The following is a 13,864-nucleotide window of genomic DNA, read 5'->3' as shown; positions in this document are numbered from 1 at the left end:
GACTTATGCTTCATTAGGTAGACATAACCATACCTACTGAAGTCATCAGTGAAAGTGATAAAGTAGCTGAAACCACCTCTAGCATTTGTACTCATTGGTCCACATACATCTGTATGGATTAAACCCAATAGTTCATTTGCTCTTTCTCCAACTTTAGAGAAAGGTTGCTTTGTCATTTTGCCAAGTAAACATGATTCGCATTTACCATAATCCTCTAAGTCAAATGGTTCTAGAATTCCTTCCCTTTGAAGTCTTTCTAAGCGTTTCAAGTTTATATGGCCTAATCGACAATGCCACAGATAGGTGAGATCTGAATCATCCTTTTTGGCCTTTTTGGTATTTATGTTATATACTTGTTTGTCGTGATCTAATAAATAAAGTCCATTGACTAATCTAGCAGATCCATAAAACATCTCTTTAAAATAAAACGAACAACTATTGTCTTTTATTATAAAGGAAAATCCCTTAGCATCTAAGCAAGAAACTGAAATGATGTTTTTAGTAAGACTTGGAACATGGAAACATTCTTCCAGTTCCAAAACTAGCCCGGAGGGCAACGACAAATAGTAAGTTCCTACAGCTAATGCAGCAATCCGTGCTCCATTTCCCACTCGTAGGTCGACTTCTCCCTTGCTTAACTTTCTACTTCTTCTTAGTCCCTGTGGATTGGAACATAAGTGTGAGCCACAACCTGTATCTAATACCCAAGAAGTTGAATTAGCAAGTATACAGTCTATAACGAAAATACCTGAAGATGGAACGACTGTTCCGTTCTTCTGATCTTCCTTTAGCTTCAAGCAATCTCTCTTCCAATGCCCCTTCTTTTTGCAGTAGAAGCATTCGGATTCAGAAGTGGGTTGACTGACCTTCCTCTTTGCAGATTTGGCGCCAGTTTGCTTAGTTGGGCTGGCCTTGTTGCCACCTTTCTTAGCATTCCTCTTCTTTCCAGATTTCTTGAACTTGCCCCCACGCACCATAAGCACATCCTGCTTATCACTTTTGAGCGTCTTTTCAGCGGTCTTCAGCATACCGTGAAGCTCAGTGAGCGTTTTGTCCAGACTATTCATACTGTAGTTCAGTTTGAACTGATCATACCCGCTATGAAGAGAATGGAGGATGGTGTCTATAGCCATTTCCTGAGAAAATTGCTGATCCAGCCGACTCATATTCTCAATGAGTCCAATCATTTTGAGAACATGTGGACTTACGGGCTCGCCTTTCTTAAGCTTGGTCTCAAGAATTTGCCTATGAGTCTCGAATCTTTCGACTCGAGCCAGATCTTGGAACATGTTCTTCAACTCACTGATGATTGTGAAAGCATCTGAGTTGATGAACGTTTTCTGCAGATCCGCACTCATAGTGGCGAGCATTAGACATTTCACATCCTTGTTGGCATCAATCCAACGATTGAGGGCTGCCTGAGTGATCCCGTCGCCTGGAGCTTCGGGCATCGCCTCATCTAGGACATACTCCTTTTCTTCCTGCATAAGAACTATTTGCAAGTTCCTTTGCCAGTCAAGGAAGTTTTTCCCGTTCAACTTCTCCTTTTCGAGAATTGATCGAATGTTGAATGAATTGTTGTTTGCCATATTAAAAACTACAATTGAAAAGAATAAACAAATAAATAACCATTCACAGTTTCTCTTAATAAACTTAAATTCTAGCATACATGCATAATTCAATGTTTATTAAGCATTTTATTCAAGTTATGTGTTCCGGCAGGTGTGAATAAAATGATTCCAAGATCCTAAAATCATTGAAGAACTAAGCACAGTTTGTCGACTTAATCCTAGAACATCTTAGGTAAGCAAAAGCCTTTTGCTAATAGTCTAGAAACTATTCTTGGTTGATAGGTACGTCTAAGAACTTATTAGGTAAACCTATCGAATTTGCCACGACATAAAAGGACTCCTTACTTATATCGTTGAGTTTCACCAAAACTAACATGTACTCACAATTATTTGTGTACCTTGCCCCTTTAGGACCAATAAGTAACACCTCGCTGAGCGAAAACTATTACTAGATTGATGTAAAGGATATCCAAGCAAGTGTATATTTTGGCATGGCACCTTTTAACTCAATTTTTAAGTTTGGAACTTAAGGCTCTTACTATGTTGGTTAGATTTTAAGTGAACTAAAATCCTTAATCATGCAACATAATCAAGCTTATGATCTCATGCATTTTAAGACATATTTAAAGCAATAAATAACTTAAAACATGCATAAGATATTTGTGATCTAGTATGGCCCGACTTCATCTTGAAGCTTTGACTTCAAAGTCCGTCTTGAAAATCTCCGTGGGAGGCACCATTTTCTTCAAATAGGATAAGCTATAACTAATTACAACTATTTGATGGTTCGCAGACCATATTTGAATTGAAAAATAACTTTGGTACTTTAGACCAATTACATTCAAATTAATGGTACGCAGACCATATTTTCTATCCTATTTGGGCCATACTAGTCACTTCATAACCTGCAAAAAAGTACATATACAATATATACCATTCACCCATTCATTATCATGAATGGCCCACATAGCTGGTTAGTAAAACACATTATGCATCACGTAAACATTTGCAGCAATTAATCAAGGTCACCAATAATCTACCAATTATTCAGTCCTTATTAATTCTAATCGAGTTGTTTTAACCTTAAGGATTTGTAGACCTAATCAAGAGTTTATGACTAAAAACGCTCCCACTCAAACCAATAAATTCATATGCTTTACTAATTTTAAACATAAAATTGTATTTCTAGTCTAACCGGAAACATACAAATTTAATTAAAATTTAAAGCTCATATAAATTTATAATTGAATCCAAAATTTAATTTAATTTCAGTCGCATTTAAATTAATTCATGATTTTAATTTTAGTAAAATAATTAGAATAAATTTCATTTATTATAATTATAATATTCAAAATTAAAATCCAAGAAATTAATTCAAATTATTAATTTTAAAATTAATTAAAATTACGTGAACTGAAATTTTCAAATTAAACATTCAAAACGATCTAATCGAAACGCAAACACCCTACGCGTTGCACGCCCATGGGCCGTACGCACACAGCCATTGCTGGCCATGTGCGCGCAGCCCATGCGCTCGTAGCATAGCTGCTGCTGTCCCAACGCAAGCCTCCGCATAGCGCCCATCGCACGCGAGCTATCGCTCGCAGCGCGCGCGCGCGACATCGCTCGCTGGCGCGCGAGATCGCTCGCTGGGCGCGCAAGCTCGCTCGCTGCGCGCGCGAGCCATCGCTCGCTGGGGCGCGAGATCGCTCGCTGGCGCGCGAGATAGCTCGCTGCGCGCGCGCGAGCCATCGCTCGCTGGTGCGCGACATCGCTCGCTGGGCGGGCGACATCGCGCGCTGTGCGCGCGAGTGATGCTGTGCGCAGCGCTCGTGGCACGCGAGCTTGCGCTCGCTGCGCGCGAGGCTGCGCGCACTTGTGCGAGGCAGCGCGCGTTGTGGCGCAGCTCGCTTGCTGCCCACACGCGACTGCCTTGGCTCGCCCCTCGCCCATGCCCATACGTTCATTGCTCGTGGCACACGACACAAGGCAGGGCTGCTGCCTTGCGCTCGTGTACTACGCCCTTGCTCATTGCATTCGTGCCGCACGGGCGACGAGCTCCCTTGCTCGTCGTCGCATGCCCGCATTATACAACACCCCTTAAGGGTAACACGAAGCGTCCATTGCTTCGTGCGTGCAAGTTATTTGAACGAATCGCAAGAAAATTTAAAATTTATATTTAAAATTAATGACAAATTAATAAATATTATTAATTTCATAATTTTAGGGCGAAAAATCGAAAATTTATTATCCAATTGATTTCCGATTGTTATGGATTCAAGTCTAGGTCATAAAAATTTAAAATTTATCGTAAATTTACAATTTTTATGGTGGTTTTTAATCATAGGTTTCTAATTAAATTACAATTAATTATGAAAATCAAATTAATTCTAAATTATTCTAATTTTCAACAAATTAATCATAATTACAAATTAGATTGCATAATTAACAAGACTAGGCATTCAAACTTGTTAAACATATGCAGTAGGTCAATCAAAAATTCAAGATTTATCAACAGGAATCGCAAATATTTAATTTAACATCTTAAATTTACGAAATTTTGCATCCGAAAAACTAAAACCTTCGAAAAGTCATAGTTAGGCTTCGAATTTGAGAATTCTGGGTTCGGCAGAAAAATACTATTTTTGTCAAAATTTTAGAATGCCTTTTACATGCGGAATTGACACAAAAATCACTCAATTCGGATGAGTAATGAAGAAACTGCCGAAAAACTGCGTACATATAATTAAATAAACGCAATTTGCAATTAATTAACAATTACGAAAATTAATCACCCCTTTTAATTCTTGCAAATTTGTAATATTTAACCATGTTCATGCAATTTAGATTATGAAAATAATAAGGGGCTCGTGATACCACTGTTAGGTTATGATACATATGACATTACATAAATCATGCGGAAACAACCATTAACCCAGGAAACATATTATTTACACATAATCATATAGCATAATTAGATGCATACTCTTTGTTGCGTGCCCTCCCTAGCTGCGCCCGAACCGAACAAGAACAAGTCTTTTAGGACTCCAAATGTCGTCCCTCCGTAGATAGTCCACAGCACGTCCGGATCCGCCTTAAGATTGACCAACTAGAATCGCCCTTAAGGTACTAGAAAATTCGGCACTTTTATGAGCAAGATGTGTTTTAATTTTCTCTCAAAAACTCACTTTTGAATACTTTGAAACTCGTATGTAAATTATGACCCCTAGGCCTTTATTTATAGAGTTATGGAAAAGGAATCGTAATCCTAGTAGGATACGAATTAATTGGAATTAGAATCCTACATGAATTCTATTTAATTAATTTATCCAATTAGGAATAGACATTTAATCATACACTGACTCTTGCAGATTCAGGAATCACGCATGAGCACAAACTCACACACACACGGCAGCCACAAGGACTGCCCATGCGTGCGAGCTGCAGCCCACGCAGCAAGGCCCACGCATCCGTGGCCTTGGCGCGCGCTGGGCTTGTGGCGTGCGTGCTTGCTGGGCGACGGCCTGGCTTCGTGCTGGGCCTTCGTCCGGCAGGCCTCGTCCGATGCTAATTCGTACGATACGCTTCCGATTAAATTTCCATTTCCGGAATCTATTTCCGATACGAACAATATTTAATATTTCCGATTCCGGAATTAATTTCCGTTTCGAACAAATATTTAATATTTCCGTTTCCGGAATTATTTTCCGATTCCGGCAATATTTCCGATTCTGACAATATTTCCGTTTCCGGCAATATTTCCGATTCTGGTAATATTTCCATTTCCAATAATATTTTCCGATACGTACCATGTTTCCGTTTCCGGCAACATCTACGACTTGGATAATATTCATATTTCCGATACGATCCATATTTCCGTTTCCGGCAATATCATCGTTTCTGGAGTATTCATTTCTTGCCTGTGACGATCTTAGCTCCCACTGAAACCAAGATCCGTCGGTTCCGAATATTCATAGATGGAGTATTTAATGCCATTAAATACTTGATCCGTTTACGTACTATTTGTGTGACCCTACGGGTTCAGTCAAGAGTAAGCTGTGGATTAATATCATTAATTCCACTTGAACTGAAGCGGCCTCTAGCTAGGCATTCAGCTCACTTGATCTTACTGAATTATTAACTTGTTAATTAATACTGAACCGCATTTATTAGACTTAACATAGAATGCATACTTGGACCAAGGGCATTATTTCCTTCATACGGCCCATGGGCATGCAACGCGTAGGGTGTTTGCGTTACGATTAGATCGTTTTGAATGTTTAATTTGAAAATTTCAGTACACGTAATTTTAATTAATTTTAAAATTAATAATTTGAATTATTTTCTTGGATTTTAATTTTGAATATTATAATTATAATAAATGTTATTTATTCTAATTATTTTACTAAAATTAAAATCATGAATTAATTTAAATACGACTGAAATTGAATTAAATTTTTGGATTCAATTATAAATTGATATGAGCTTTAAATTTTAATTAAATTTGTATGTTTCCGGTTAGACTAGAAATACATTTTTATGTTTAAAATTGGTAAAGCATATGAATTTATTGGTTTAAGTGGGAGCGCTTTTTAGTCATAAACTCTTGATTAGGTCTACAAATCCTTAAGGTTAAAACAACTTGATTAGAATTAATAAGGACTGAATAATTGGTAGATTATTGGTGCCCTTGATTAATTGCTGCAAATGTTTACGTGATGCATAATGTGTTTTACTAACCAGCTATGTGGGCCATTCATGATAATGAATGGGTGAATGGTATATATTGTATATGTACTGTTTTGCAGGTTATGAAGTGACTAGTATGGCCCAAATAGGATAGAAAATATGGTCTGCGTACCATTAATTTGAATGTAATTGGTCTAAAGTACCAAAGTTATTTTTCAATTCAAATATGGTCTGCGAACCATCAAAAAGTTGTAATTAGTTATAGCTTATCCTATTTGAAGAAAATGGTGCCTCCCACGGAGATTTTCAAGACGGACTTTGAAGTCAAAGCTTCAAGATGAAGTCGGGCCATACTAGATCACAAATATCTTATGCATGTTTTAAGTTATTTATTGTTTTAAATATGTCTTAAAATGCATGAGATCAAAAGCTTGATTATGTTGCATGATTAAGGATTTTAGTTCACTTAAAATCTAACCAACATAGTAAGAGCCTTAAGTTCCAAACTTAAAAATTGAGTTAAAAGGTGCCATGCCAAAATATACACTTGCTTGGATATCCTTTACATCAATCTAGTAATAGTTTTCGCTCAGCGAGGTGTTACTTATTGGTCCTAAAGGGGCAAGGTACACAAATAATTGTGAGTACATGTTAGTTTTGGTGAAACTCAACGATATAAGTAAGGAGTCCTTTTATGTCGTGGCAAATTCGATAGGTTTACCTAATAAGTTCTTAGACGTACCTATCAACCAAGAATAGTTTCTAGACTATTAGCAAAAGGCTTTTGCTTACCTAAGATGTTCTAGGATTAAGTCGACAAACTGTGCTTAGTTCTTCAATGATTTTAGGATCTTGGAATCATTTTATTCACACCTGCCGGAACACATAACTTGAATAAAATGCTTAATAAACATTGAATTATGCATGTATGCTAGAATTTAAGTTTATTAAGAGAAACTGTGAATGGTTATTTATTTGTTTATTCTTTTCAATTGTAGTTTTAATATGGCAAACAACAATCAAAACATCATCATGGGTTCTGAGCTTATGGTCAAGCTGAACCTGACAAATTTTCTTGAATGGGAAGCTAAGCTAGTTGAAATAGTCAAACTCAATGGACTTGAGTATGTACTATCACATCCCATGCCAAGCTACTATGCCAGAGACATGACCCCTGAGAGATTTTACGCCTGGGATGCGGATCTCAAAAAGGTTATGAGTCTCATGCTGAACAATATCCCTGATGATTGGGCTAGAAGGTTTGTAGCCTATGAACCTTTTACGCTCATCAAGAATCTGAGGGATATCTGTCGTGGAAGTACGGAGGACAGGGACCTGAACGTCCATGAGTTGATTGAATCAATGTCTGGTCTAAAGGTTAGTTCTCCCAACAGGGGTTATAGGATGGAGGTCCAAGAAACACATGTTCAGCTCCTTCGCACTAAACAGAGGGTAGGCGTCCCACTGAGGTTCCATGTGGAACTTATGTGTTCATATTTTGATCGCCTAAGTCTACTAGGAACACCAATAAGCGAAAGGATGGCAGTCTCTGTCTTGCTCAATTCACTACACAGTGGGTTTGGTCGCTTCAAGCAACAATACCTAAGTGAACCAAGAGAAGAAACAGTTGCAGAATTTATTCACCTTGTCAGAAAGGCTGAAATAGTACTGGACTGTGAAGCCAAAGATTTACTCAAGGCTAGAAAGAGACCATTCAAGAAAGGTGGAAAGTCCAAGGGCAATGCTAAATCAAAGCAGGACAAGTCCACATCAAGCTGTCTTTATTGTGATGGAATAGGCCATTACAAAAGAGAATGTCCAAAGCTAAAGGAAGATCAGAAGAACGGAACAGTCGTTCCATCTTCAGGTATTTTCGTTATAGACTGTATACTTGCTAATTCAACTTCTTGGGTATTAGATACAGGTTGTGGCTCACACTTATGTTCCAATCCACAGGGACTAAGAAGAAGTAGAAAGTTAAGCAAGGGTGAAGTCGACCTACGAGTGGGAAATGGAGCACGGATTGCTGCATTAGCTGTAGGAACTTACTATTTGTCGTTGCCCTCCGGGCTAGTTTTGGAACTGGAAGAATGTTTCCATGTTCCAAGTCTTACTAAAAACATCATTTCAGTTTCTTGCTTAGATGCTAAGGGATTTTCCTTTATAATAAAAGACAATAGTTGTTCGTTTTATTTTAAAGAGATGTTTTATGGATCTGCTAGATTAGTCAATGGACTTTATTTATTAGATCACGACAAACAAGTATATAACATAAATACCAAAAAGGCCAAAAAGGATGATTCAGATCTCACCTATCTGTGGCATTGTCGATTAGGCCATATAAACTTGAAACGCTTAGAAAGACTTCAAAGGGAAGGAATTCTAGAACCATTTGACTTAGAGGATTATGGTAAATGCGAATCATGTTTACTTGGCAAAATGACAAAGCAACCTTTCTCTAAAGTTGGAGAAAGAGCAAATGAACTATTGGGTTTAATCCATACAGATGTATGTGGACCAATGAGTACAAATGCTAGAGGTGGTTTCAGCTACTTTATCACTTTCACTGATGACTTCAGTAGGTATGGTTATGTCTACCTAATGAAGCATAAGTCTGAATCCTTTGACAAATTCAAGGAATTTCAGAGTGAAGTAGAGAATCAATTAGGCAAGAAGATCAAGGCACTGCGGTCTGATAGAGGCGGTGAATATCTGAGCTATGAATTTGATGACCATCTGAAAGAATGTGGAATTCTATCAGAATTGACTCCTCCTGGAACACCACAATGGAACGGTGTGTCAGAACGGAGGAACAGAACCTTGCTAGACATGGTCAGGTCAATGATGGGTCAGGCCGAACTTCCATTAGAATTTTGGGGACATGCACTAAATACAGCTGCACTCACTATAAATAGAGCTCCGTCTAAAGCTGTCGAAAAGACTCCATACGAATTATGGTTTGGAAAGCCTCCAAATGTGTCTTTTCTTAAGATTTGGGGATGTGAAGTATACGTCAAACGATTAATTTCAGACAAACTTCATCCAAAATCTGACAAATGTATCCTTGTGGGCTATCCAAAGGAAACAAAGGGGTATTACTTCTACAATACATCTGAGAACAAGGTGTTTGTTGCTTGAGATGGTGTCTTTTTGGAGAAGGATCACATTTCCAAAATGACAAGTGGGAGAAAAGTAGACCTCGAAGAAATTCGAGTCGAACAACAAACTCTAGAGAATGCTCAAGATGACATTCAGGATGAAACTCAGAGATCTTTAGAAGAATCTGGTGAGAATCATGGTCAATCTAGAAATGTTACCCCGCGTAGATCGCAAAGATATAGATCTCAACCGGAAAGGTACTTAGGTATTTTGACGAACGAGAGCTATGACGTTCTATTACTTGAAAGTGATGAACCTGCGACTTACAAGCAAGCTATGACGAGCCCTAGCTCCAAGCAATGGCAAGAAGCCATGCAATCTGAATTAGACTCCATGTCTGAAAACCAAGTATGGGATTTGGTCGATTTGCCAGATGGCTACCAAGCCATTGGAAGCAAATGGGTTTTCAAACTGAAAAAGGACAAGGATGGGAAACTCGAAGTTTTCAAAGCTAGATTGGTTGCAAAAGGTTACAGGCAAGTCCACGGTGTGGATTACGATGAAACCTTTTCACCAGTTGCAATGCTAAAGTCTATTCGAATAATGTTAGCAATCGCTGCATATTACGATTACGAAATATGGCAGATGGATGTCAAAACTGCTTTCTTAAACGGCGTTTTAACAGAAACTGTGTTTATGACACAGCCTGAAGGTTTTGAGGATCCAAAGAATGCTAAAAAGGTATGCAAGCTAAAGAAGTCAATCTACGGATTGAAGCAGGCATCCAGGAGCTGGAATATACGTTTTGATGAAGCAGTCAGTGACTTTGGTTTCATCAAGAACGCGGACGAATCTTGTGTATACAAGAAGGTCAGTGGGAGCAAAATTGCTTTCCTAGTATTATATGTCGACGACATATTGCTTATCGGAAATGACATTCCTATGTTGAACTCTGTCAAGATTTGGCTTGGGAAATGTTTTTCGATGAAGGATCTAGGAGAAGCACAGTACATATTGGGCATCAAGATTTACAGAGATAGATCTAAAAAGATGATTGGACTTAGTCAAAGCACTTATATCAATAAGGTACTTGATAGGTTCAAGATGGCGGACTCCAAGCGAGGCTACCTACCCATGTCTCATGGAATGACTCTAAGCAAGACTCAGTGCCCAAAAACACTTGATGAGCGTAGACGAATGAATGGGATTCCATATGCATCATTGATTGGTTCAATAATGTATGCTATGATATGTACACGCCCGGATGTTGCGTACGCACTCAGTGCTACGAGCAGATACCAGTCAGACCCAGGAGAGGCGCATTGGACTGCTGCTAAGAATATTCTGAAGTACCTGAAAAGGCACAAAGATGACTTCCTGGTCTATGGTGGAGATGATGAATTAATTGTTAAAGGCTATACGGACGCAAGTTTCCAAACCGACAAAGATGATTTCAGATCACAGTCTGGGTTTGTCTTCTGCCTCAACGGAGGAGCAGTAAGCTGGAAAAGTGCTAAGCAAAGCACCATTGCGGATTCTACAACTGAAGCGGAGTACTGATATATGCGTTTTATATAGAGTTTTTTACCCCCGTCCCTTAGTACTTTTATGTATCAAACGTGCTCTTAGGAGCCGTTTCTAGTACTAATGTGTATTATTGAGTGTGCCTTGAGTTTCAGGTTTGATTATGAGAAATGGGTCGTTTTAGACCCGTTTCATTGTTGATCAAGGCCACTATATGAGTCCGAGAAGTTCGGGACCTCCATCGTCGACTTTCGGGAGCCTTAGATGCTTATGGTTGAGCCCCGGGAGTTAGACTTGGTGATACGGGCGAAATACATTGAAGATTGCAAATCGCCCTGGAAGCTGAGGGCGAAATGCAACCATCGGGCGGAATTATAAGCAAGCCAAGTTCATCAACGCGCGCCCGATCGGGCGCAGCTCGCCCGATGCGGATCGGGCGGTCAATCTGGAGGCTTTGTGGAGATTTCGCAATCCGCCCGATCGGGCGGATTTTGGCCCGATCGGGCCGACTATCGAGTGATTCGCCCGATCGGGCGAAGTGTCGCCCGATCGGGCCACGCCAACCTCCAGCGTATTTCGCGAGATTTTATTTCCGATTTTGGGCTCTATTTTGGGCAAACTATAAATACTAGCCCCTTATATTTTTAGTGACATCTTTTTTTCTAGTTTTCTAATTACTTAGTCTATTTTAGTTCTCTCTATTTTCTCCAAACACTTAGTTTTAATTTTAATCAAAGATTCAAGCTTTATTTTTCCATTGTTCTTCAAGTCGGTATTATTTCCTACCTTAATTTATTTTGTTGCTTTAATCATGTTTTCCATTATGCTAATTGCTTTGTTATTTATTATCATGAGTGAGTAGTTTAATTTCTAGGGTTTAGGGGATCCATGAATGCATGATTGGGATTATATGTGGACATGATATTTGATTGATTGATTAATTTCTATAGCTTATTATTATTGCTCGTCAATTCTGTTCGGCCGGACTATTTTGATTTGAGTTTGATTAACCTTAGATTATGCGCCGAGAGTATAAATCTGATGTTTTTGGTTTGTGGCTATTAGATAGGAATTATTTCTAGTACGTAGCGAGAGCCCGCTAGTTGTTCTATCCTAAGGAATTCATAAGATTCGAGAGATGCATGTTTTCCTAGTTATGATTGTTAATTGATTGTTATTGTCCGTTGTCCAATCCCGGTCTGCATTTGTGGTGAGCCGCTGCCCTAGATTCCTTTAATATTGTTATCTTCCGATTTGATTATTTGCTTTAGTTTAATATACAAACCAATCCAATTCTTGTTACCAATAGTCTAGATTAGTCTTTTAATAGTAGAAAGAACACTGTTTCCCTGTGGATACGATCCCTGCTTCCCTTGCTATATTTTTAGTTGGTGAACGTTAGGTTTATCTTTGATAGGAGTGCGATTTAGCCTGTCAAATTTTGGCGCCGTTGCCGGGGAAACGGTTTTATTTTCTGTTATTAATTGTTTTTCTGGATTATTGTTTGTCACTTCTCAAGGGACTCCCGTTCCTTGAGACCGGATCTCACGACTGTTTTCTAGTTCTTGCTTGTTTATGCCCAGGACTGTCCATACCAGCGATCTGACTTCGTTCGATCCTGAACCTGAACGGACCTTTCGTAGACGGCGTAGATTCGTTGAACAGTTGAGAGACTATTCTGACTCTGAATCCGACTATCTGATTAGCAATCTATTCCATACAGATTCAGAGATGGGTGACCAAGCACCACCACCCCCACTTGTGCCAAGGCTTACAGACTATTCTAAACCAAGTCTGTCTATGCTTCCCAAGGCAATCATGCCTTCCATTGCGGTCGAGAATTTCAAGATTGAACCCCAGCTGATAAACATGATCGAGAGACACCAATTCGGTGGGGAAAAGGGTGAAGACCCCAATCTCCACATTCAGTCTTTCATTCAGTATTGTGCCACCATTAAGCAGAAGAATTTAACACCGGAGCAGACTATGGAGATACTCTTTCCATTTTCATTGAGTGGGAAGGCCAAGCTATGGATTAACAGTCTCAACCGCGCAGCTATGAAAATCACCGATTGGAATTCTTTGGCCCTTGCTTTCTATGTTAAATATTTCCCACCTGAGAAGACAGCTCGTCTGAGGGGTCAGATATTAGGTATCTCTCAACAAGTAGATGAGAGTTTGTTCGAAGTTTGGGAGAGATTCAAGGACTTGCAAAGGGAGTGCCCACACCATGGTTTAGATGACTGGTTCCTGGTTCAGCAGTTCTACAATGGTCTGGGTAATGAATCTAGGTGTCTTTTGGATTCAGCTGCCAGTGGAAGATTCATGCAACTGGAGGTGCCTAGAGCTTTGGAGGTGATTGAGGAGATGGCCATCCATAGTGCCCAATATGGGAATCCTAGAGGTTTTGCCGACCGAGGTGTTAAGCATGAGATGAATTCTATTGAACAGCTTACTGCTCAGCTAACTGCCCTACATCACAAGCTCGACAATATACAGATCGCATCTTCCCAATCCACCCAACATGCTAGTGTCGCTGCAATAAGTGCCCAATCTGCTAATGTCTGTAATAGTTGTGGGATGCAGGGCCATTATGCACAGGTATGCCGAAGCTCCATCGAACAATGCAATGCATTCCAGTCCTACAAGCAGAACAATCCGTATTCCAACTCATACAATGAGGGGTATAAAAACAACCCCCTATTATCATATAGGAGTACTAATGTTCAGAACCCCCACCAGATTCAACACCCTCTACCACCACAACAACCCTACCAACCGCGGAGCAACTACAACTCGCAACCTAGTGGATCACCTGGCTTACCACCACAACCTCAACCCACACAACCTGATCCCATGCTTGTAGAGATGAGGAATATGATGTTGGAATTGCAGAGATCTCTAAGCGAAAAGGATGCCAAAATCGATGCCCTCACTGCTCATAACAAGATCATGGATAAACAGTTGGCGCAAATGGCTAC

General features: G+C 39.5%; 1 protein-coding gene and 1 non-coding gene across 2 annotated transcripts; both read right to left on the bottom strand.

Moving 5' to 3' along the window:
• Window positions 1-384: 384 nt before the first annotated feature.
• On the bottom strand, window positions 385-1,197 carry LOC130463930 (uncharacterized). Its single transcript, XM_056833220.1, has 2 exons — window positions 749-1,197; window positions 385-659 (listed from the first exon to the last, which is right to left on the bottom strand). The coding sequence occupies exons 1-2, from the start codon at window positions 1,185-1,187 to the stop codon at window positions 643-645; spliced, it is 456 nt and encodes a 151-aa protein (XP_056689198.1). The 5' UTR covers window positions 1,188-1,197; the 3' UTR covers window positions 385-642.
• Window positions 1,198-13,013: 11,816 nt separating this feature from the next.
• Window positions 13,014-13,120, bottom strand: LOC130464529 (small nucleolar RNA R71). Its single transcript, XR_008924932.1, has one exon. It is a non-coding gene; the product is annotated as a small nucleolar RNA R71 (small nucleolar RNA).
• Window positions 13,121-13,864: the final 744 nt, after the last annotated feature.

The sequence above is a fragment of the Spinacia oleracea genome, chromosome 6 (assembly GCF_020520425.1).
Source record: "Spinacia oleracea cultivar Varoflay chromosome 6, BTI_SOV_V1, whole genome shotgun sequence".
NCBI lineage: Eukaryota > Viridiplantae > Streptophyta > Magnoliopsida > Caryophyllales > Amaranthaceae > Spinacia > Spinacia oleracea.
Note: the sequence above shows the minus strand (reverse complement) of the source record. Positions and strands in the feature narration are given on the sequence as shown.